Source organism: Perca fluviatilis, chromosome 15, assembly GCF_010015445.1.
Source record: "Perca fluviatilis chromosome 15, GENO_Pfluv_1.0, whole genome shotgun sequence".
In the NCBI taxonomy this organism is placed as follows: domain Eukaryota; kingdom Metazoa; phylum Chordata; class Actinopteri; order Perciformes; family Percidae; genus Perca; species Perca fluviatilis.
The window spans coordinates 12,656,998-12,682,103 of record NC_053126.1 but is presented as its reverse complement, the minus strand read 5'-3'; the positions used below and the strand labels follow the sequence as shown (position 1 = coordinate 12,682,103).

The 25,106-nt window shown below is 39.3% G+C and overlaps 1 protein-coding gene and 1 long non-coding RNA gene across 4 annotated transcripts in view; one reads left to right on the top strand and one right to left on the bottom strand.

Moving 5' to 3' along the window:
* si:ch73-374l24.1 (protein kinase C alpha type) overlaps window positions 1-25,106 on the bottom strand; it is a 118,059-nt gene that overhangs the window by 2,315 nt on the left and 90,638 nt on the right. For 2 of the 3 annotated variants that reach the window (XM_039825102.1, XM_039825105.1), the window contains 12 exons: window positions 18,067-18,223; window positions 17,794-17,928; window positions 15,134-15,227; window positions 12,762-12,791; window positions 9,731-9,871; window positions 9,399-9,572; window positions 8,720-8,811; window positions 8,275-8,337; window positions 7,163-7,301; window positions 5,062-5,142; window positions 3,882-3,989; window positions 2,992-3,132 (listed from right to left, as the gene is read on the bottom strand). In XM_039825102.1, coding sequence (XP_039681036.1) covers window positions 2,992-3,132; window positions 3,882-3,989; window positions 5,062-5,142; window positions 7,163-7,301; window positions 8,275-8,337; window positions 8,720-8,811; window positions 9,399-9,572; window positions 9,731-9,871; window positions 12,762-12,791; window positions 15,134-15,227; window positions 17,794-17,928; window positions 18,067-18,223 — 1,355 coding nt within the window. The remainder of the gene's footprint in view (window positions 1-2,991; window positions 3,133-3,881; window positions 3,990-5,061; window positions 5,143-7,162; window positions 7,302-8,274; window positions 8,338-8,719; window positions 8,812-9,398; window positions 9,573-9,730; window positions 9,872-12,761; window positions 12,792-15,133; window positions 15,228-17,793; window positions 17,929-18,066; window positions 18,224-25,106) is intronic. The other variant, XM_039825103.1, reaches the window with a different exon arrangement.
* On the top strand, window positions 3,014-4,549 carry LOC120574720. Its single transcript, XR_005641892.1, has 3 exons — window positions 3,014-3,164; window positions 3,892-4,079; window positions 4,436-4,549. It is a non-coding gene; the product is annotated as an uncharacterized LOC120574720 (long non-coding RNA).

Below are 25,106 nucleotides of genomic sequence, written 5' to 3'. Positions count from 1 at the left end.
TATTTTGATCTCTGAACTGTAAAAGACTGCAGAAAAGAAGCCACTGAACTGTGGGCTCATGATCAAAAGACATTTCCTCACAAGTCTTTTAATAGAATGCTTCCCAACGGTCCCAGAGGGAAGGTGGTGCACAGCCCTATGTATAGCCGGGCAGAAGTTGTAATTAATTAGATTAGGAGCTAACCCTAAACATCCACAGTGGAGGTCATCAGCATCAGTGTGCAGCTCCACTTGAGGCTGTCATGCGTCTCCGGCTGAATAGATTTTTGCATATTGCTGCGTGTCATGCACAATATCATCACTGTCACGACACTTTTACAAGAAAGCAAGAAAAACCCTTCAGAATGAGTAATGCACAACAAAAACAAATCTGTGGTTTAGAGTGGATTTCAGTGCCTGCTGTCTGTGACACATTTTCTCCAGCGACGCATCAGCATGTCAGGCATTTTCAGCTGCTCTGTAATATCACAGAAGCATTAAAGCCTCATATGAGTCTTTTGTTTGCTAGTCCCTTCAGGCCAATTAATGACGTCGCGTATGAGCTCAAAAAGCGCCCAGAATTGATGGATCCACTTTTAGCAATGTTTTCCTCCCCCCCCTCTGTGAGTGGAGAAAAGATACATCCGCTGTGTAACCCTGCATTAATGGAAGTAAAGGGAACTCTGCTCTTAGAGAGCTATTTTTAATCCTCAGTGGCAGCGTGTGTGTTGCTTTGGGCGCTGTGGGCAGCGAGAGAATGGAGAATGCGGAATTCAACAAGCTCAAAAAGAGTGTTTTGTGGTGACAGGAGAAGGTTTAGATGTCGGTGAGGGGGGGGGGATCTGGTGACTGCAGCTGGGTTTCCGGCCTCAAGCTCTGCTGGGCGTAAAACCATCACACTGGGTGAAGATGGATGGGAGCGCAAACATAATAAAACACGCAACCATTCATGCATACACACTTCACGACTCTCTAAGGAAGTCTTCAATCCTTTAACAGTGATGCATTCAAGAGTGACACAGTGATTTGCTGTTTTTAGCATCACAGGGACGGCAAGAAAACTAAACAGGAGCATTATATAGAAATAAATCACTCTACTGGATGTTTTATGCTAATTTTCTGATACGTGTTTATTAGTTTCTGTCGTCTTCCATCATCTCTTTCTGTGTCTAAACATATCCACCTGTTTTTTTCTTTGAATTTATACCTCTTTGCTGAGGTAGAAATGTTGGTAGCGTTGAGCTAAAATTTGATGGAAACAATGTATTGAATAAATCATGTTTGAGACCTGCCTTCTCGTCTTATTCTTGTTATCAAAGCTCACTAAATTAAAAAAAGAACTAAAATGGAAACAGATTAAAAAGGACCTTACGGATATGTGTGGCCAGATTATATTCATAAAAGGAATGCCATTCCCTGTTCAATTAACATGAATAACAGGTGCTTGATCAAACAATCTAGTTGTCCAATAATCTTGTTTGATGCCTCCCCAGAAAATGTGCATAAATTGATGGAAAACCAGGGTGAAATGTCAAAATGTCAACTTTATTTAACTTGCTTCAAATGCTCATACAGTATGTACACTGAAATAGTTTTTGTGTTTGCTGTAATCATTCCTTCCTTCTATACTGGCCCTGAAGAAATTTCTTTGCAAAGTGATTTTAACGTAAGTGAAGCTTATATGAGACTCAATGGAGTTCAGACAAATCAAGTGGGAACAGTATTTGCCAAAATGTGTTCCTCCACTGCGGCTCAGACAGGAACCACTGTCTGGGGAACACAAAGAGGGAATTATGTACTAATAGAAACTCACATCAGCTTCAGCTGAACCTTAAAAGTAATTTCTACACAGAAACAGGTGGAATGTAATCCCCATCGCTTACATTATTGTGTCAAAAAGAGATCTTTTCTCAGCCAGTATACAAAGAAGGAATGATTACTGTTATGGGGCAGCATTCTCTCCCATTGTGTTTTTTCCCCTTTCCATTGTGTGCCCGTCTGTCTTCCTCTGCATGTGCATGTAGGCGCTGGTCACTTAAGGACGTGGCTTTACCCACTGCTCTCACGCACTGCTGCAACAAAATTACTCAATTTACTCATTCAGATTGTTCATTCTACCTGTATGTGGTACGGCAATTCCAAGATTTCTATCTATCCAACTACATAGATGCTCGGGTGCCTGCTAACCGAGATTACTCAGTCCTGGTTTGGTCCCTAAAGCCAGCTCTCTGAACACATTTTTGGACTCATCACTGCCTGCCCACTCTCTGAACCTTATTATCAGCCTTAAAGCCATCCGGCTTAAGCCCTGTTACTCTCTGCTCCACATTCAACCATGAGTATTGACTTCTTGCATTAAGAAACCTTTAAACATGCCTCTCTGAGTCTTGTGTTGATCTCTGTGTTTTGGGTCAGAAAAACTGCAAATAGGCATGTGAGTATTGTATTTAGATAGACTTGAAAAATGCAAACCTATCCTTTTAAGATTTGTAAATATAGTGCTTGAAGTTTGGAGACACATAATAAGACTGAACTGTGTGAAGAGACCTTGAGGCAATCCTTCCGCCCATCCTGATTCTCTTATGTTACTACACCTCAACTAAATGAATGAAGTGATTGTTAGAGAATATGGATATCCTTGTGTGTCTCATTAAACCTTTAGAACATTGTGAACTGAACCCTGCTTTGTATCACTTTGTTCTCCATAGCTCGCCACTGCTTTCAGAATCTACTCACAGGGAATAAAGCCAGTAGATGAAGATGATAGGATTCGAACCACAGAACAATCCTGATGAGATTGATTCACAACAATATGATTTTTGCATCAATGTAATTTGCTGTATTAGCCAAGAACAGACATTCCTTTATGGATATTTTATCTATGAATTTTTTTTAGAAAGTGCAAAATATCATAATGCATATCAATATAATATCCCATTTACCATGATAGAGGAAGACTGACTGTCTCTCTCTCTCTCTCTCTCTCACACACACACACACAGCATCACTTACCACTTTAGGTTTAAATGGCGGCTGAATCTCTCTGTTTGCCAGGCGATCCCAGTCGATGCGTCGGAAGAAGGCCTGCTCCCTGATGTCCCTCTCGCCCTCTAAGCCACAGCCGAGACGCTTTGACGGGTGCTTGGTCATCAGCTGGTATTAAACAGAAGAGGAGGCATTAGAAGGTGTGACAATGGCAGTTAGCTGCTTGAGGAAAAGCTACAAATAGGGAAGCAGAGCGATAGTGTGTATTTCTAAAGCTTCCTTATATTATCAGCAATCCACTTTGCTTCTTGCCTGCATTATATTACACTATCATGCCAACGACCTATGCAGAGCCAGACTGACACTCAGTGTTTTCGCTCATCCAGCTTTAAAATAGTGGCAGGAAATTACACTGCCTTTTCATAACTTAGTTTCTGATTCAGCAGCTACTTTTAATTTAGACCATGAATAATTTCTTTTGCAAATGAGATGTGAAGCAAACAATAAGGATCCGGATAATTTATTTTGTCACCGGCTCTAAGATGATGAATGATATTTCTCGTGGCAGCATGCAGTGACAGGGTGTAATATTATAATAAATGAAGGTGAGGTATGTTATTAAAAGACTTGATCAGACTGTGCCTGGATCTTAACTGAATCCTCTCTGGAGTGTAAGTTGACTTTTAAAACTAATTTCCTTGTTAAATAATCATGACAACAGTGATGCCGCTTCACTGAGATGATGTCACAAAAGTGCTGCCAAGGTATGAGGGGAAGAGATGCCTGCTAAATAAAGGATCATTTTCGAACACCATGGAAATTTGTGACTCGACAGTACTGACGGAACAACTTGTGAGAAACTGGGAGCTGGTGACATGCTTTATAAAACACTGTATGGCCCTTTAAACAGAACTTACTCCCTTGCAGATGGACACAGCTTCTTTAGACATGGACTTGGGGTAGGACACATTGTGTTCCATGATGGACTGGAAGAGCTCGTCTTCATCCTCGCCATCAAATGGAGGCTGAGAAGAAAGACAAACACAGTGTCACAGCTTGAGGGTTATTCTTTGAAACCTGACAAGATACTGAAGTGACAAGAGCAGCATGTTAAGGTGAGCTGAGCAGTGGGAGCTGCTGTGGGTGTCACAGGTGTATGTTACATAACTGTCTTGTACTCAGAGATATTTAAGTTAGTGGTCCCATGATGCTCATGGGTGCTATATGTATTAGGTCACTTTGATTACACAAATAAAGTCAAAACATTATCTAGTTCTCTGTATGTATTACACTTGCAGCTCAATGACTTCCTTAAAGGTCCCATATCATGCTCATTTTCAGGTTCATACTTTGTTTTTGGGTTTATACCAGAACATGTTTACATGCTTTAATGTTCAAAAAACACATTGTTTCTGAATATACTTATATTGACACTCTGCCTGAAACATTCTGTTTTTGCCGTCTCTTTAAGCCCCCCCTCCCGAAAAATGTCTGCTCTGATTGGTCAGCTTTTCAGGGTCATTTTCATATGCGCTCTGCAAGTCTCTGCACGTCATTGCAGCCGGGGAATTCAATTCAATTCAGTTTTATTTATATCGTCAAATCATGTTTGTCACGTTTTGATAACTTTACAGAAACTCAATCTGCTTTATAATAAAAAAAGATGTGAAAATCTCACTTTTTACAATTTGGGGAAAAATCCTGTTATAATTGTTATTTTGTGTTTATGTGTGTAATTCATCTTCAGTAAGAAATATTATTTTCAATACTGTAGCGTTAACTATTTTTAAAATATTTTTAATCGATTTAAGGTTCAGTCTAAAATGTCAGAAAATGACCAAGGTTTCTTAGAGTTCGAGTTAATGTCTTCAAATTGCTTGTTTTGTCTAAAGAGTCCACAAGATTAATTTACTGTGAAATGCAGCAAATCCTCTTGTCTGAGAAGCTGGTACTAATTAATGTTTTTTTCTTAATGAATAACATTGTTAAAGTACAACTTCATGGATATACACCACTTAATGCATAGTCCTAATTGAGGTATGATATAAAAAACCTTATACTGTAGACCACAACTGGTGCAGTAAAAAAGCATATTACCTGTCCCGCCAGCATCTCATACAGAAGAACTCCATAAGCCCACCAGTCCACTGATTTTGCATAAGGCTGGTACGCTATAATCTGACAGAGGCAAAAAGTGAAAAGATTAAAAACTTGAAATAATCAAATATGCGCACACTACCCCATCAATGATTTCAGAGAGGTGTGGTTCTGAACAGATTCAGTAATCTCTCTCTCTGCTGCCACATACTTGTTACATACAAAGAAAAAGAGAAACAGTAAAGATATAAAGAGAAACTGTGAACAGTAGCACTGTAAAGGAGCATTTATCTCATCTAAACTCAAAACACAAATCAACCACCATTAAATACAGTGAGCTATTTTGAGCTGCCTTAACAAAGGGGCTTTCTGCTACCCTCCAATTTGCCATTCTACACCTCCCTCCCACACACAGTATACACACTGACACACAAACAATAATAATGATCATGCAGACGCAAAGGCAAAGAGCTAAATCACAGCTGCACTCGCCTTTAACAGAGACATAAATGCAGCAATTTATCCAGTTCAAAAAGTTTAAATTTAGCCATACATGATAGCCTATACTGCTATGGGTTTGCATACAGTCAAAGGATATTTCATGGTTATACTTTGCCTGGAAAATGATTTGAGAATGACTTTCCAGGTCCAACGAGCATATATTTTGTGCTATAATGCCAGAAGTTGCAGTCAGGAGAGCAAATGAGATGTCTCATGAAGTCATCATAAAGCATTCACTGTCCAGTGAAAAAGAAAATAAACGCTTATTGAGTTGTCTCTGATTTCTTTAAAGCCCAGGAAGTCTGGAGAAAAGAAGACCCATTTAGGGGGAGCCCTAACTCCATTTCAGATGTGTATAAAGTACTAGAGACCCATACTTGAGTAAAAGTGCAAGTGCTCTATCAAAAAAGTGACTTGAGTAGAAGTAGAAGTGCTCTTTAAGCACCACTGGACCACACTTAAGTAGAAGTACTAAAGTATTCAACATTTTTTGTACTTAAGTATTGCAAGTAGTTTATTTTAAAATCTACTACTCAAGTACTGAAAGTAAAAGTACAAGTATTGTGTTATTTAGTTATTAAAGAAAGCAGTCAAAAGTTTGAATATCATATTGTTTATATTATTTCAAATGTTTAGCCTAAGGCTGTAGCCAAAGGAATTAACACATATTAAATATTTTATATTAAAAATAACAAATATTAACAAATACTGAAATTAAATGTACAATTATCACACTGTGCAAGTAAAATGAACATCCTCTCCAGCAGAGTAACGATTAAAGCCCCCCAAAAACATATCACACACTAGCTAGTAACATGTGTGATGTACAGGAAAGTACAGATAAACTAGCAGCTTCACATCACAGGGTCAAACGGTTAACATTCAGTACTCACTGCAGACTGAAATAACTCAGGAATAGCTGAATCTGCTGCAATAATAGCTAAATAGAAAGAGTACAAACTAACATCATCTCTGACTTCTAAACGGGCAACCGTAATGATTTTCTTACATAAATTACGTAATTAGCGTACGTAACTACACACACTGTAACCTGTAACGATGCAGCACATAAAAAATGTGTCAGAGTAAAAGTATTCATCGAAAATATGTACTCAAGTAAAAGTGGAAGTAGGAGAAAAAAATAATACGCAGTAGAGTACAGATACAGCCTTTTAGTACTTAAGTAGAGTAGTGAAGTAGTTCTACTTCGTTACTATACAGCTCTGCTCCATTTCCTGTGAGAAAAGTGGAGTAAGTGCTCCCCCCCCCCATCTGTGAGACAATGTGCTCCCTCATGAGTCAGTGCAGACAGATGGAAGGGGAGAGATACACATAGAAATACATATACACATATTATAAGCCAACCATATTATTACTGATGAATCATCTCTGCCCTTCTCCCCTGTGTAAATAAATGCTTGTAATAACTTGTTGGTTGTACTGTTTTTGAGAATAATACTATATATACAGTATACAACAGCTGCACAAAAAAATTTCAAATCCATATATATAGTGGACAAGAAAGTCTAAAAATAAGATGCAGTGCGATTCTTACTGTAATCTGGGACCAGTTTCCCCATTACAGACATCTCCTTCTCACCTCCGGTGCGATGTAGTCCGGGGTGCCGCAGAAGGTGCGTGTGCTCATGCCTTCATACATGTTCTCCTTACACATGCCAAAGTCAGCAATTTTGATGTGGCCCTCAGAGTCCAGCATCACGTTGTCGAGCTTCAGATCCCTGCAGCAGAGACAGGTTGTGAGGATTTGTGACCACTGTGATACTTGTTGTGTGTTGCTGTCAGCTATCCAGACTGTTGCTCTGCACCACTGCCACCAGTTTATCTGTCTGCAGCACATGTCATACATCAGGAAACCAACAATAATGTGTTTTATATTTGTGCTTTTACAATTCAATGTGTGTCTGTGCTTGTGTTTCATGTCTCAATTCTTCATTTTCTTCCTCATTCACCACTTCTGGCAGATACATCTGTCACAAAGCAGTGTCAGGATGCCAAACACAAGGCTGGTGAGATATGTCCTTAGTCCTTAGCTGAAGTACCGAAGAGGAACAGGGTGACCTTAGCCTCTGTCAATCATTTCTTTCTGTCCTTTCTATTTTTGCTCTTTTGCATCATATACCCTTCCTGGGGGTATACAAGCAGTGCAGTTTACACACAGCAAGGCTAAATGTACAGGTCCATTTTTAATCTCTTCTTACTTACTTACTTTCCCTACCCTATCTTAATTTCTCTTTATGTCTGTCTTGTGTGTTATCTTGTAATAGCCTTATCCTTTGTCTGCTGCTTTACTCTGCCCATCAGTCTCTCTCTCCAAGTCAATTTCTAAACTACTTCATCATGTCTTACTTCAACTCCTACATGTTCAAATTCAGCTTGTCTATCATGTTTTCCTCCATCACATTGCATAAAAATCCCTTACTATAGATTTTACTTCACTTTTTTTGCTCTCTGTCTTCAATGAGTCACACTATGTTCCATTGATCTTCAACACGCAGACAGCCTTTATATTTCTCTTCAAATCTCTGCTCATACTCACCTCATCTATTTATCTCAAATCTTTTCCTCCAATGTATTTGCAAAATGTTTATGGTAAACAGCCTGCATGTGTTTTGTTTTCCAAAACACATGCATGAATTTTAGGAGAATGTGGTGTGTCATTACATAAAACACTTTTTTCTCTGACTCACCCACCTGTAGATAATTCCCTTTCGGTGCAAGAAAAACAAACCGACAGCAATCTCTGCTGCATAAAACCTGCAACATCGAAAATGACAAAACAAATACACATCTTCACAAAAGAAATTTGTCAGGGAAGTGATTCTACTGAATACAAGAAAGCAACACACAATAATCCCTTGCCCTTATATTAATAAATGTCTGACCATGAACTGTAACGTTCCCTTGTTGCATGTCATTCCCCATCTTTCTACTGTTATCTAATAAAAGCATGAAATGTCCAAATAAATATAAATAGCAGTTGTTTGCACACAAATATCAGAATTTTAGGACTTAGATGTCAGTGTATTATGGTACTGCTTTGTTAGCTATGGTGGGTGTAAACCATTTTATCTGCCTGGTGAATATCTTTGTTATTGTTAAAACAGGTGCCTGTGGATAAACTATAGAGTGTCCTTACACTGCCTGTGGCTCCTTGAATTTGCCCATACGTTGGATATGATACATAAGGTCTCCCCCGTTGATGTACTCCATCACAAAGTACAGCCGATCCTAGATTAAAAAAAGGATGTTATTCCCCAAAGAGCAGCTCTAAATGGATGCTACACAAAGAAAAGTAAACGCGTGCACACTAAAACCTGCAGTGCATTACATAGAATTATCCTTAGAAATAAACATATAACATATATATAATGTATCTTAACACCTGGTGGTCCTCCAGAGATAATAAAATGCCTGACATGACCTATTCTTTCAGGAATAAGGCTACGGTCAGCTCATATACCTGTAATATAAATCAGGAAGCTTTGATAAGGGTCACCCTGTCTACGCACAGAGTTGACGTCATACTGGAGACTTTATATTCAAGGGTGGTCTCAGCCCAGTATCAATTTTCTCTGCAGGGGCGCCGGCAAAAGAGTGCGAATAAATAGACAGTAAGTGGAAAGGCAAAGATATATGTAACGGACTCACACCGGTATAAAACGTCAGGGATTGGATAGACAGCAGTTGAAAGAATGATGAGGGAGCACAATAGCACCCGTTATATAAAGTAAATTATATTTTATTGTGTAACTGCAGTTCTACAGCAGTGCGGGAAGAACGCAATAAAAACGACTTTGGCTGAAGTTTTCACACACCACAGTCTGGAAGCAGGAGTGGAGCTGCGTGAGGAAGGGCGGTTTGTCTCTCTGGGCCAAGACCCTCTTCTCCACCATTGTACATTCAACATCATCATCCTGGATCACAACATCTTTCTTCAGGATCTTGATGGCGTACAGCTCCTCTGTTGACTTCATCTCTGCCAACATTACCTGCAGTTGATGAAGACACCACGTCACAATGAAACAAAGAGATTATGGATTTTGAAACATCAAACAAATGCCCACTATCAGGCATTCTTTGGCTGCCAAAATTAAAGCGTTACAAGATTAATTAGCTTTTACATTATGCCTTTAGTGTCAGGTCTCACCTTGCCAAAGCTGCCCTTCCCCAGCAGGGCCAGGAAGTTGAAGTCACTCAGTCGGAGCCGGTCCACGTTACCTGAAGGCAGGCTGAACCGCCGATGGTCTGACGGCGTGATCACTTTCTTACCGTGGCCCAGCTTGGCTTTCTGTAGCGTAAACAGTCAAAATGGCATTACAAAGTGAAAAAGTATATTCAGTATTGATATGAGATTTCATCTACATAGTTTGATAGTTTAGCATTAACAAATGAAGTAAATAATAATGATAAGGAGATGCTCATGCTGGTGTCTAACAGCTGGTCTGGAGTCAGAGAATCACATCTGGCAGATCACAGACTGCCACACAAAGCAGGACTTAATCACCCGTTGCTCAAATTTTTTCAGGAAGTGTGCACGTCAGCTATTGATCACAGTAGGACTGTGTGTTGTCTGCTGCTTTTCAGTAAGATATAATCTGTTTCATTAAAAACTGAAAACACATTAACAACTGATGTAATGACCACAAAGCATTTTAAAATGATAATAAAATATCTCTCCACATGGGTTAAAACTACAAGAACCTGTCATTGACATAAATCCACATTAAAGTGTAACATCTAATATATTTATTGCATCATTAATTAGAAATGCCAATGTAAAATGTCATATAAAGGGATATGTCATATTATTGTACCATATTGATTATTGACGTTGCGTGATCCTTTACATTTTCAATCCAGATATTTATTACTGTATTATGCATGCTGCCATTACATTTTGATACATGATAATACATTCTGTAAGTGTTTAGCAGTTATTACATTACCCTAAAATGTGCCAGGATGGATGCACTAACATCCCTCACGTCATCAAAAACTGGTTAGCTGCAGATTTACAAGTCAGAATCTAATCAAGCATCTCTAATCTTCCTCTATTTCTATGTTGAGAGAATATAGTGATCTATTTCTTCCCACTGACATGTCAGACATCCTCACAGGTATTCAGCATGATCTTTCTACTGGAGCATTTTGGGAAATTATGATGTGGGCAGTCAGCGGGGGGGTGCCAGCATTGCAAGGTTCCCTGTTGTTATAATGACTGGCCTGCCAAGCGTCTTTGAACAAAAAGGGCAATTAGGACTCTGCCTGCTCCCATCACAGCCATTGTCTGTTTCTGGCTGATAGAGAAAACAGGCGACCGGTGGGGCACAGAGAGGCTGTTGCCACGCCAACCATTTCTCTACTCTTAACTCAATGTGACAATACTCAAACTAACATTTGTCACATATTTTGACTCAGGCTCTACATGCACACCTGGTAAGTTGGTTAATTAAGAGCAGAATAATGTAAACATTAAGAAGGTGCGTCAGTTACAATTTCACATACTTATGTCATTAATCAACAGTTTGCTCTGGCTTTCGTCATAATGTGTGATGGCGATATAAACTGGTGGTTCCCAAAATAAATCTGAGGGGGACCACAACACATATACAGTGTATATATACAGTATATATATATATATATATATATATATATATTTATAAAATAAAGAAAGAAATTCTTAGTAAAAATTTAATTATTTTTGATAGATTTATTCTGTATTCTTTTTGCTTTTTTTCTTGCAAAAAAAAAAAAAGGATATTTCCCTCTGTTCTGGCTTCTAAAATCCCTTTACAAGGAAAAAATACTTTTTGGTTTTACTGCTAATACCTCATGGCCACATATGGGATGACAAGCCAAAAAAAGATGGACATAAACACTATTAGAGCGCTGCTGGAGGAGATCGGCCGAGGACAAAATTGGTCTGGTTCATATCTAACCAGGTTTTAAAGCTTGGGTGTGTTTACATCCATTAATGTCTAATTTAGGAGTGGAGATATTTTTGTGCATGTCAGCACTATACAGGAAAAGTTTTATATATCTACCCATCACGTTATCACATTGCTGTTGTTGCTTTTATCATGTCATAAAGTTTTGTCGGGAGGAAACTTAAATTTAAATACTGTGGGGATCCTGTGCTTAATTTGTTTACAGTTGTTCTATCGTCACTCTTACCATCTCGTGGTGATTTTCAAAACACAGAACATTTACATAAACTGTACATGTCTAATATTTTACATTATAAACAATTCACGAAAAAGAACACATCGACCTGTTTCAACACAAACAAAAGATGGAATATTTATGTCAATGTGGCCACACAAAGTTGTATTCAAACACATACAATGCAGCTACACAACAGTCTTATAATGGATATAACACTGCCACTGTGTGGAGACATTTGGCATGCACACCAAGAACAGCAAGAACCTGCCTGTGTGCGCATTCATTCATACAATTATAGTGCATTAGTATCAGTCCATGCTTCCAGCCCTACAGCCTTCTATAGTCCTGACCAAAGGTGGAATAGTAGAAGGCGGACTGTGGACCACACTGTCAGCCAATGAGGAGTGGGTGTGAAGCTGTCTTGGGTAATGACAGTACACTGACAGTAGTAAAAATGATGACACCAACAAAGACTTGAGTGGTCCACAAATTTACTAACAACAATGCTTTGTGGTGTTTGTGTGGAGTACATATGTTAAATCTGTTATATGCAGGACATCTATTTAAACCTTCTTGTTCCTTTTGTGTTTTTTGGAACACCATCTGCTTTTCTGTCTGCACTGTTAAGCCAAATGCAAATGTCAGACTTTGCTGATGCTGACCATTGAAGCAGGTGCTGCAGGTGCTGCAAAACCATCAAAATGTATGATTGAATTGTTCCTTAATATTTAAATAAAATGTAGTCCTTTTAATAATAAAAAAAAAAACAAGTTAGTTTGTAAGCATGAAACAGAGAGAAGTAGAAAGTTAGTGTATAAGTGTGTGAGAGCAGTTAGAGAAATGTGTGTACAACAGCAAGCAAATTGGGCTGGTTCAACTATATGCTGTTGAGAGCCTTTGTTAGTAAATCAGATTAATTTGTGGAAGCCCAGCAGAAATCCACAAACAATCCCAATGCGGCCAGTAAAGTGAGCGTGATGCAGGAATAGAGACGGAGCAGGCAGAAGAGCTACCTTGAGATAGTGGATATTTAACTGGCAGGCCTAGAAGAAAGAAGAAACTCACTTATTAGTGCGGTCAAAGGTTAGCTGGTGTAAGCATGAGCTGGGGAGTGACAGAATATATATGTGGACTTGATTATTCATTATTTTGATCTGTTATTATTATCGTTTATCTATGAACGATAAAATGATCAAAGGCATGACTAGAAAACAGAGTACATCCTTTTCTGTCACATCTGGTTTCATTTCTGCATCTCGCCCCAGTTTCCACGGCAACAGCACAGTTGTGTGAAGACGCTATAGCCTCGGAGGAGAGTCAAGACACTGAGTATTAAACCACACGGAGCTGGACTTTAATAAAACTGCCCTCGCTCAGTGGAATCCCATATGCTTTGCACTTGTTTACATTAATATATCAGCCACCTTCTACCTGCATGTTATTAAATATGGACGTGAAGAGGTTATGAGTTTTATTTAAAGCACAGATGTTTTAATGTGTTACTGTAACAGAAACCCCACTGCAGTAAACAGACTGGCCACTAGAGAGCGAGAGTTAGCTGCATTGTTGCTGCATGATTTTGCTCTACTTTACTACGAATCCTAGAAAAGTATACATTCTGCCAACCATTTTCAAAGCAAACAATAGTCTTTTTGAGTTTTAAATGTTTTTCTTATTAAGTTATTAAGTTTGATGTACATAAAGCAACAAAAAGTCTCAAAACTGCTAGCAGACCAATCATGGCACAGCATTGTTATGGACTGCATTCCCAGTGTATACATCATGTGCATGCTTCACTCCAAAATAGTTGCCTTTTATAAGGTCTGGGACCCTTACTTGCAGCATATTGGGCCCACGATGTCATCCTCCTTGCTTCGTGGATTTCCTAGATCAGCCTAGCCTTTCTTTGTGACTTGGTTTTAAGTGCCCACTATCTGACGAGTGCCTTGTAGCCTTGCTATGTTTATATGCTCTGTATTGATTGTCATCTGGTTACTGCTTTGCCTTGTTGCAGAATACTGAGAGGGGGAGGCTGGATGAAAAATTTTATTCATTCTTACTTTCATAATAATTTTCTATTTACTGTATCCACATGCCCACATCCTGCTGTTTTTTTCCCTTCTTGTCGTGTCTGAGCTGTTCTGTGTTTTGAAAAATGCAATAAAAATATATATATATATATAAAAAAACTGCTAGCAGAGTACACATTTATAAAATCAGTATGTACAACTACATCATCCACTAATATCAACAACTTGTAAGAGTGATAAAAGTAACCAGATGTAATGTAAGGTATAAATGATAAAAGTAAATTGGACAAAACTTGTAAAAGGACTGAGGTGGTCCAAGAAGCATGATTAAGATAGAATAATATTAATTATATATAAGAAAAAATTAAAATTGAATAAAAAAGATGACATATTAGAAAGCAAGAAAAAGCTTAATCCAAAACAGCAGACAAGAGTGTTTGTCTGGTGTTTATGTGGGCTGAATTACAGTAGACAGTAACAAAAACAGTTTTTTTCAGTCCAATGAGGGCAAGGAGATACAGCAAAACCATTAAAGCTGCTATTTCAACAACAGCATAAACCCTTTTTGGCATTCATTTAGACCCTCTACATGATTTATCCTTCTGTATTACTTCTCAAACTAAGTTATGTCCCATTGTAAAGAAAAATAGCCTGCCTGTTTCCACTGAGTGAGTATTGTCAATTATTATCTGTAGCTGCACCTGCACTTCTTACATAAGGCAATCAGGAACTTGCCTCCTTTGTCGACTGTAAGCTTGTACTGTATGTATTTGGGGATTTTCCTTTAAAATCAAGAGTATTCGCTTTATCAATGCCAGAAGAAAGCGATGTCCCTCTCTGACACGAAGGGTGCAAAGCACAAGTGGGGGAACAGGACAAGGTTACCATGGTGACAGGAGAGGATAAGTGAGTGTATACGATATACATGTGTGCATGTGTTACAAAAAAAACCTACTTACAGTATGCTTTTATTGAGTGTTACGAAATCATAACCTTGCGTGGCAGCTGGATTCTCGCGATATCATGCGACCACGCGAGAATTGCAGGATCACATATCACACGAAAATCCATCTTATCAGGCTTGAAGTAATGCGTTTGTGTCTGAACTACCAGCTGTTCGACCAATCAGCGGCCTGTGAGGAGCTACGGGAAGCTACAGGTGTGGTTTGGGTGTGTGGGACTGTTCGATCAAAACAACAACGGACGTGATAGACAGATGGTTCATACAATCACCTTCCAGGTATTTTTTTGAAAGGGTCTGCCCTTTCCCAAACAGTTTCCAATGACGGCTTCTCACACAGTTCTGTGTAACAAACCATCTGGTGCGTCAGGTTAACAAATTCAGTCAAACTTACCTCAAACTTCTGTCGGAGCTCCAGGTTGACGTCGTCCATCTCAGGGATGGGAACATTGTAATACTCTCCCTCCTCCTGGTTCAGCAACTTGTACCTGAGGGAGAAAAAAGAAAGAAAGAGAAAAGTGAATCTATATTTTATCTACTGTACTATTCCTTGAATCCATCCTCTGTCCACCCAGACAGCAATAACACTTTACATCTCTGCACCACTTCAATCATCAGTAGCTGATTCCCTTCCTTTGAGTGTTTGCAGGTCTGCACCCCTTCAGCAGAGACTTCATCTCTAATGTACACATCCTCTGGCCACTTGTCTAATGATCTTTTATATACAGCAGACAAACACACAGAAGTAGTTTCCAGGGCTACATTTTTTTACAGCAGGTATTTCCTGGATCTTTGTAACTGTGCACAAAGCAGCAGTCAATCAGACTCGGTTTAGGCAGGTATTTTAACATGGCCAAGGAGTGCAAGTGTCTGTTTATCAGGAAGAGACAAAGCAGGCCGACAAAGACAGAGAGACAAGGAAATTACGCCGGCAGGTGCTGTTTGTCAGAGTGAATGGAGTCAGAGTTTACGTCTGTTTTACCCACAGTGTGCTGGTGTTTCACAGTGACGTTAGGTTGGTGGCCAGTACAGTATCAAGCACGGCTGGAACCACATTGACTTACTGTTATGGCATTCCTATTTCTGACGAAGTTTGTTAAAATATATATTTTGCAAGTTTAAATGACCAACTGTTAGCGGTGTTAAAAAAAATCCTTTAAACCCTTACATACATTTAAAGAGACACCTTTACTGAGCTGTATTTATAATACTAGTACAGAGCCCGTTAAAATGTGCCTGTTTGGAATGGGCGATTGCTTGGCCTGTGGTATTGCTGCTTGTAGAATTCTTCAAAACCAAATTGTATCCCAAAATGACTTACAGAAGGACCCCAAACCACTTAATATGCAACTCCACTGTATAGCCTACTACTGACTTACAGTGTAGGCTACGTCTACATCAGAGGAAGACATTGTACTACTGTATTTACCTGATAAGAGAACGGGGCAGATTCAGAATATAATCACAAAATATCACAATGACAAAGTGGAGTATTCAGACATTAATGTCATGGACTCATGGCAGTGCGCTACCCACCTGGCCCGTTATGAGAGCTAATCAGCACATATCTGCGTTCATCAACCACCAGAACCGGACCGTTTGTGTGTGTGCGCAGAGAGACAGAGAGAGAGAGAGAGAGAGAGAGAGAGAGAGAGAGACTACAAATACATGTTCCTGTGTAACTTGCACACACACTTACAGTACCTATCCATCATCATCTGTTTTTATACATTGTATTTGTTTATTTGAGTGTGTGTGTGTGTTTGCCTCATTATGGGTATACAGCCGTGTGTGAAGATGCTTTGGCGTCGTTTGGCGCCAGCGTTGCCATGGAAGTGGCTGCTGCCTTTAATGGTGTCATGGCCAGCGGAGGGGAGGATTTAGATGAGAACGTGGGATGCTGAGATTTACCTTCTGCTTCTTATACTTTATTGTGTCTCTCTGTGTGTGTGTGTGTGTGTGTGTATGTGTGTGCGTAAGAGACCGAGAGACAGAGACAGGGAGGGGAATTACCTCAGCTGAGATTTTCATGTGTGAACTATGAGCTAAGAGCTATTCAGCACATGTCTGCATTAATCAACCACCAGAACTGGACCGTTTGTGTGTGTGAGCAGAGAGACAGAGACAGAGAAGAGAGAGAGAGAGAGAGAGAGAGAGAGAGAGTGTCTCGTGTTGTATGATCGTTAACTAATTTAACACTTCAGCAGATGGGGAAGTGGCCAGGGGCTAGAGCGGCAAAAGCCAATATGTGCTTCTTTTACCGATATATATTAAACGATATCTTTTGCATTTCTAATCCAAACAATGTCAAACTTGCAGCAAGACATGTGTAGCAAGACACGTGTCAAGTTTGAAATCCATCGGACTAACGGTTCTAGAGATATGCACATAACACACAGACAGACAGACAGACAGACAGACAGACAGTTCCTGCAATTTATAGATAGATAGATAGATGATAACAATTGCTCACACAGCCTGTTCCCCAGGCCAGGTCTGAACTGACTGCTTTTAGTTAACTTTTTATGATGTAACCCACAGTACTTTATTATTCCTTTAAAAAAAAAAATCATATTTCATATTCTACTGAGAATTATGTTTTTAGTTGCTACTTTTACTACAGTCCAACATCTATTATGTTGTTCAGTATCCTGGATCTCCATTGTCCCTTGAAGATGAGATCTCAATATCTGATTAGATAAAGGTTGTATAACCAATCAGAGCAACTCATTTAATATACTACCATAATATTAAAGAAAAATTTGGTTAAAAAAACAAAACAAACTTTGGTCTGCTTTACACTTCTGATCAGTTTCAGCAACACTGGTCGTGATACTGGTACAACACTTTGCATGCAGTTTACTGTGCTTTACTATTTTACATGTAAAGCATGATGTATAGCTTACTACGCTGTATAAATACAGAATGTAATGTCATTCCAATTTCTTTGCTGCTGGATATGACAACGTCCTCACACCAGCGGATGTTTTGGAGAATCTGATACTTTAAACGTTCAACCTCTCAAATGAAAGGGACTAAGAAAGACTGACTGACCATCCACAGTTGGGAGCTTTGATGAGCTCGGACACTCCAAACGACATGGAGCCCATGAAGTCGTTCCGGGTGGTTCGGTCCCAATCCCACACCTCAATGGACAGACGGCGGTCCTTATCTGATGCTTTCAGCTTACTAAATACACACATATATACACACAGAGGAAGAAGTAACAACATGTGATGAGAGAGACTGCAAGAACAAAAAAGGGGTCTTCTTCTTGTCACAAATAAACATAAACAACAATAGACAAACACAGACTTGATGACTCACAAGGTGAAGGACTCGTTCCAGCAGGGGTTGAGAGAGGAACGGATGGTCCTGGTCTTCTGTTTGGTCTCGTTCTTTGGGTCGGGGATGAGCTTGAGTTTAACATAAGGGTCTGATAAACCATTTGGATCCATAGGAATCAGGTTCCTGGCTTCACCCACTAGAAGATAGAAGGGAATCAAACAGAGAGAAAATTTAACCATTTGTGTGTGTGTGTGTGTGTGTGTGTGTGTGTGTGTGTGTGTGTGTGTGTGTGTGTGTGTGTTCGAGCCCCAAGCCAGATTCAGAGACTCCAGAACCATATGTGTGGATTTCTGTAATACCCTAATGTCACACACATTTTGAGTCTTTGCAAGTTGATTTCTAAACCATACTCTCAAAAAATGAAAACACAGAATGTCTGAAAACTATAACGTAAGTTACTGATCAAAATGTGTATAGCATGGAGGATTGGCAAGTATGGCCAGATTTGTAGTCTTATTTACTTATTCAGTAAACAGATATCTATTTAGCTAGATATATAGATCAATCTATAGATAGATAGATAGATAGATAGATAAACAGATAGATAGATAATAGATATATATATAGATAGATAGATAGATAGATAGATAAATAGATAGATAGATATAGATAGATAGATAAACAGATAGATAGATAAATAGATATATATATATATATATAGATAGATAGATAGATAGCTAGATAGATAGATAGATAGATAGATAGATAGATAGATAGATAGATAGATAGATAGATAGATAGATAGATGTGTTTCTGTCCTCAGTTCCTCAGCTAATGGCTCATCAAATCAGACACCACATATGCTGACAACAGGTGCTGCGAAGCGAAACATACTGTCCAAATTTACTTGTGAAACAGCACCAACTGGATTATAACATTGGTGGGTGTTAGGGCACACGCAAATGTAAAATCAACAAAAACAAGAAAAACTGCAGAATACTACTCACACTAAAAGTCTGTCTGACACATTCTGTTGTAAAAAAAAAATATGACAGTGAAAATCAAACTACACTATCCTTCCTTGCAGCGTACTCTCTTTCTCACATAGGTGAGTGGATAATGTGAGGGAGGCGTGACGTTTCCCTGTGTGATAACTGTTTTAAATTGACCAAAAGGGAGTGCTGTTACATAGCAACAGGAGTGTGGGGGGCCATGAGCATACACAACATCTACTGTGAGTGGCCAATGGGCAGACTCCATCACTGTCACACGTAGCAACATCATGTCGACACACAAATAAATGTCAGCTATAAGATCATCATATAGAGCATTATTGAAACAATCACTGGACAGAAAAGAAAAAAGGAAAACTAATAGGCCACATAACAGATAAAATCAATCTTAAGTTTCTGACAGTTAACACACAACATAACTATAAAAGACGGAGAGCAGAAATAGGATCACACTAAATCCTCTAAATTAGCTCCAACCTCGCCACTCTGCATACGCAATCAGACTGAACAAGGAGAAAAAAGGCTGTAATCTGAATGTTTCAGGGAGTCAGTGTGAACTTTCACACAAGGACACATTCACTGAGATTCTTCATTAAAACAGTGATAATGTATTTTCACTCTGAAGAATAAATATGGGCTGAATACAAAGCAAACGTTGGAAATGAAATCATTTCAGAGTCACTGCAACTCATTTAGTTCTGTGTTTGCGAGGTGTAATCTGATTTATTCTGACATTTAGCTTAGCATCGGTCTGTGACAAGGTTTGTAAAACAACATGCTTCTGAGGGATGAAGAATTATGAATTATGAAAAACTCACAAGCCGTATGAAAATAATGATGAGATAGAAACAAAGTCAAATAAAGGCTTTGTGTTGATTTATTAGAGATAAAACGACTGGTTGATTAATGGATTAGTCAATCAACAGAAAATAGCAATTTGTTTGATTATCAATTAATAATTTAAATCCATTTTAAGGCAAAAATGCCCCAAAACTTCTTTTTCCATTTTCTTTTAAATGTGAATATTTGCTGGTTTCCTCAGTCTTCAGTGATATTATTTATCGTTTTGGGACTTAATTTGACTGCTAACATTTTATGGACCAAATGATTCATCAAAAATGTCAATGGTCATTAGTTGCTGTCCCTATTCTGGATTTACTATTTTGGGCATTTTTCCTAGGTTTGAGGGAGTTACTTTAGCAAACAGAAACTTTTAAAATTGAAGTCAAATGACATTTTAAAAACTTGTAAAAATGGAAAAATGACACAAAACAAAAAACAAGCCAAACATCACACAAAAAGAATATCACAGAATTTATATCATGAAGTTAATAATAATATGGTAATATTGTAATATTGCATGTTACAATTAACTACAGTAGAGGGCAGTGTAGGTCTCTCACTTTGAGTTGCGATCTGACAGAACAAGGCACAGTCAGAAGTTTTTACCTTGTTCATGAATGTGTTGCTTCAACCTCATGGTTCACACATAACAATCTCAGCTGAGGTAATTCCCCTCCCTGTCTCTCGGTCTCTTACGCACGCACACACACACACACACACACACACACACACACACACACACACACACACACACACACACACACACACACACACACACACACACACACACACACACACACACACACACACACACACACAATAAAGTATAAGGAGCAGAAGGTAAATCTCAGCATCCCACGTTCTCATCTAAATCCTCCCCTCCGCTGGCTATGGCACCGTTAAAGACAGCAGCCACTTCCATAGCAACGCTGGCGCCAAACGACGCCAAAGCATCTTCACACACGGCTGTAAACACATAATGAAGCAAACACACACACACACGCACACACACTCAAATAAACAAATACAATGTATAAAAACAGATGATGATGGATAGGTACTGTAAGTGTGTGTGCAAGTTACAAACACAGAAATGTATTTGTAGTCTCTCTCTCTCTCTCTCCCTCTCTCTCTCTTTCTCTCTCTTTCTCTCACACATACACACAAAATGAAACATCATCAGCAGCAGTGATCAAGGACCATCTCTGCTGTGTGTTGTTGCTTAGATACAAAAAGAGCTGCTTTCCTTCTTTATCCTCCCCTCCCATCGCTCCTTATGAGGTAGTTACCAATAAAATTAGTGTCTGTGTGTGTGTTTTGTCTTTATCACTTGTTTGGAGTAGAACACATTATATAGACAGAAAAAGCAAACTTACTGTACATTATATGTCTTTTAACTTGATTAGAGACTTCACTAATCCACTATCACTGATACAAGGCTGCTGTTTATGTCACGCAAAATTACCAGCATACATCCACTCTGCTGCTTTCGTGCAACTATCGTGCAACCCTCGTGTAACCATTGTGCACTGGGTCACACAGGAGTAAAATATTCTGCCTTTTACAAAAACAAAAACACAAAAATGTGCACTGGCACTTATGAGACTTTAGGAGCCTGAAACCTTTGTAGATAATGAATGACAACGTTTTTAATTTCTTTCTTCTCTAAAATGCTTACTTATTGTCCTATAGCTCAGATAATTTCTGCTGAGTGTTATTTCCCTGCACTCAATGCTATCAGAAAAACTGAAGAAAATAAGTCTGAGCTGAAACTTAAGACTGCACAAACACAGTTAACCCTATGATATTTTTTTGACATTCTTCAGGAACACAAAGAAGATGAACTGAATGCCTTAATAAAATATAAAAATGCCACAGCTATAAATTACATATCATCTGGATCCCAGGGTGGTTGCGTACAGGGGCGTCAGTGGACCGACAGTGTAATCTTCAGAAAATTCATGATGAAAATGAAATTCAAATGTATTGTTGCATAACAATGCCATGTGCAACCAATGAATGGCTGATAATCTGAAGAGGAAAGCTGCACAGCCAAACAGGAGCCGGATGGATCCCTGCAGTGCACTGTCAGAGATCGGAATGCAGAAATTACACACACACAGAGTGAAGGGAGAAAATAAAGTGCTCATATTATGCTCATTTTCAGGTTCATAATTGTATTTAGAGGTTGTACCATTGATGCAGCTCCTCTTTTCACTCTGTGTGTTGAGCACTCTGTTTTAGCGACAGAGTGAGGCATCTCACTTCTGTTCCATCTTTGTTGGGAGTCGCACATGCGCAGTAACTATGTAAGGACTGCTAGCCATTAAGAAGCAGAGTACGAGGGTGTGCCACGCTAGCAGCTAGGCGAGCATTATAACGGGTTACAAAGTGATGCTCGTTTGTCACGGAAGTAAAGGCTGGACTACAGTAGAGCTGTTTGGAGCAGTTTGTGAACAGTGATTTCTGTTGGAGATGGTAAGTGCCTTTGGAGTAGATTTTGGACTGTTTCACTTTGTAAACCTATAACCAGTCCCTTCAGAAAAACGCGATTATGCGATCGCATAATTCAAAGCATCATCAGCCAAAGTCCACATATTTATGCGGGGGCCGCATTTTTTCAAATACGCCGCACTTTCTCTGCATAAATTGCCGATTTCCGCGCAAAATATGCGGGGCTTGCATGATTTCATAATCCCCGCATTTTTGTTGCAAAAAAGTCACATATATCTTAGCAGAAAGTTGAAAAATGTTGCGTTTACTTCACACAAGAGCAGCCATTTTCCCCTGTTGCCATGGGAACGTTATGAAGTGACGTAATTACGCGACGTGAACATCATCGAAAAGCTTGGGTAAAATGTTGGGGAAATCACTTTTTTTTTTTCTCTTTTTCATCAAAACCGCAGTTTTTGCAAGTTCCCGCAATTCCATCGCATAAAATTGCATAAATATCCCGCATATTCCATCGCATTTTTTAAGAAAACGTGCCGCATAATCAAGGATTTTTGCCCGCAACAATCACAAAAAAACTCATGCGCAAAAGATATACAACACAATAAAGAGAAAAAGGCAAAAAGCATAATATAAGCACTTTAAGGAAGTGTAATTATGACATTTCTACCCACACTCCCTTAAAAGGTCCCATATCATGCTCATTTTTATGTATTTTGGGTTTCTGCTAACACAAGTTAACATGCTTTAATGTTCAAAAAACATTATTTTTCTCATACTGTCTGTCTGAATATACCTGTATATACCTGTAATATACCTCTGTCTGAATCGCTCCCTTTTAGCACCACGTCTCTTTAAGTCACCCTCCTGAAAAGCCCAGTATGCTCTTATTGGTCAGGGTTTCCGGGTCTTCTCCAGCTGTGCTCTCTGCGTCGTGGTGTGTGCACCACCATTGCAGCCGGGAAATGACTGTAACGGCACTGTAGCGACACGTTCTTCCTATATAGTAGTAGTAGTAGATGTGACATCACAATCTTACGGAAGTCCTGACGGCTCGTTTAAAGGCGTCGTTTCTGAATACGAGCTGTGTGCATTTCTCTGTGAATTGAGCGTTTTGATACTTTCACATTATTTATATATCTATATATACCTGTTGGGAAATCTCACTTTTAACAATACAGGACCTTTAAAATACATTTGAGCACTTTCAGTGATGTTTCTTTTAGTGATAAAGGGTTTAAGGGAATTATTATACGGCCTGATGGATGAGATCTGCTTAGTCGACAGCCAAAAGCAGCAATATAAAGTAACACAATCTATTTCCTCAGCTAAGATGTGTTGGTCACACTGCAATTTAAAATTTTAATTTAAGCCTCTATTTGTAATATGGTGCTATGAGTTGTTGTCAACTGAGAAAAAAAAGTATTGTTGTTCAATTGTGCTTTAAACCTAAGGCGAACATGTCAGTGGTAGGAAATCTCACCATGAGTAAACTGCGGTGTGCTCACTTTGTCCCGATCCTCAGATGCCCTATGAGTGTGTGTGTGTGTGTGTGTGTGTGTGTGTGTGTGTGTGTGTGTGTGTGTGTGTGTGTAGGCAAGCCATAAAGGGACAATAATGGCATGTTTGTGTTTGCCTTTTTTAAAACTCCAGAATAAACCTCTGCTCATGCCCACAGGTTGTTTATATCGCTTTTGCTTTAAGAGACGTTGATCATGAAGAGGAGTAAGAGAAGGATGAAGGAGGTATTTACAGTGAAAAAAGAAATGAGCAAACAAGGTAGAGGAAGAGCATAAGAGACAGAAGATGTAGAAGAAAAGGACATTAGGGCCAGAAGGGAAAGGACAAGTCACTCAACTGAGCAATGGATTCAGCTGGTAGAAAAAGAGAGGACGACAGAAAAAAGGACAGATGTTGATGTCTTATTGAGGAGCTCAGCAGGTATAGAGGGAAAATAGATGACAAGGGGAAGGGGGGGGGCGATATGCTGATGTCTCAAAGGAACAGGTTAGAAGAAGGTACCAGCGAATGTCAATATTGGAAGAAAAGATGGAGAGGAGAGATAGAGGGAAAAGAGGAGAGAGAGAGCGAGAGAGAGACTGGGGGATATGTTTGTTTTCTTGGCTGGAAAGATTTAATCAAGTTCACGGCATCGGTGTGGTGAACCACAAAGGCCTGCCACTTGTCTGTGGGAGCCGGAGGGGAGCTGGAGAACAAGCTGAGGCTTCACTGTTCAGACCGCTGCCATTAGAGAGGAGGGAAAAAAAACACTGCAAGACATTCACTTCCTCTGCCGTCTCTTCCTCCTTGTCTTGTTCTCAGTATTGATCTTTATCTTCTTTTCTCTGTCAATCACAGTCCATGCTTTGTCTAAACTGGTCCATCATTATTACATTCCGCTCATTGTTTTGGTTTTGTGCCCTACATAGTTACTGTTTTGCTTCAGTCTCACCAGTCTCGTCAGCATTGTTTCAAGCAGCAGGCAGCTGGTGTCGTGTGGTATCTCTGTACGATACCACACGACAGCATTTAGCAGCTAAAGATACAGATACTTTTCTCCGGAGTTGGTGGGGACAAAAACAGAGCTAAGCAGGACTTCAATTTGTCAGGTGGACAGAAACACAACAGTTCAACCCATCCTCACCCAGAAAACAACCCTATAGGTTGATTGTGCAAGCAGCTCAACGACTCATATTTACATCTGTAGTTGCGTCGACCTCTCGTGGTTTTAGTAATTATCACAAGAGCAAATGACGAAGTGAGGTTACAAAG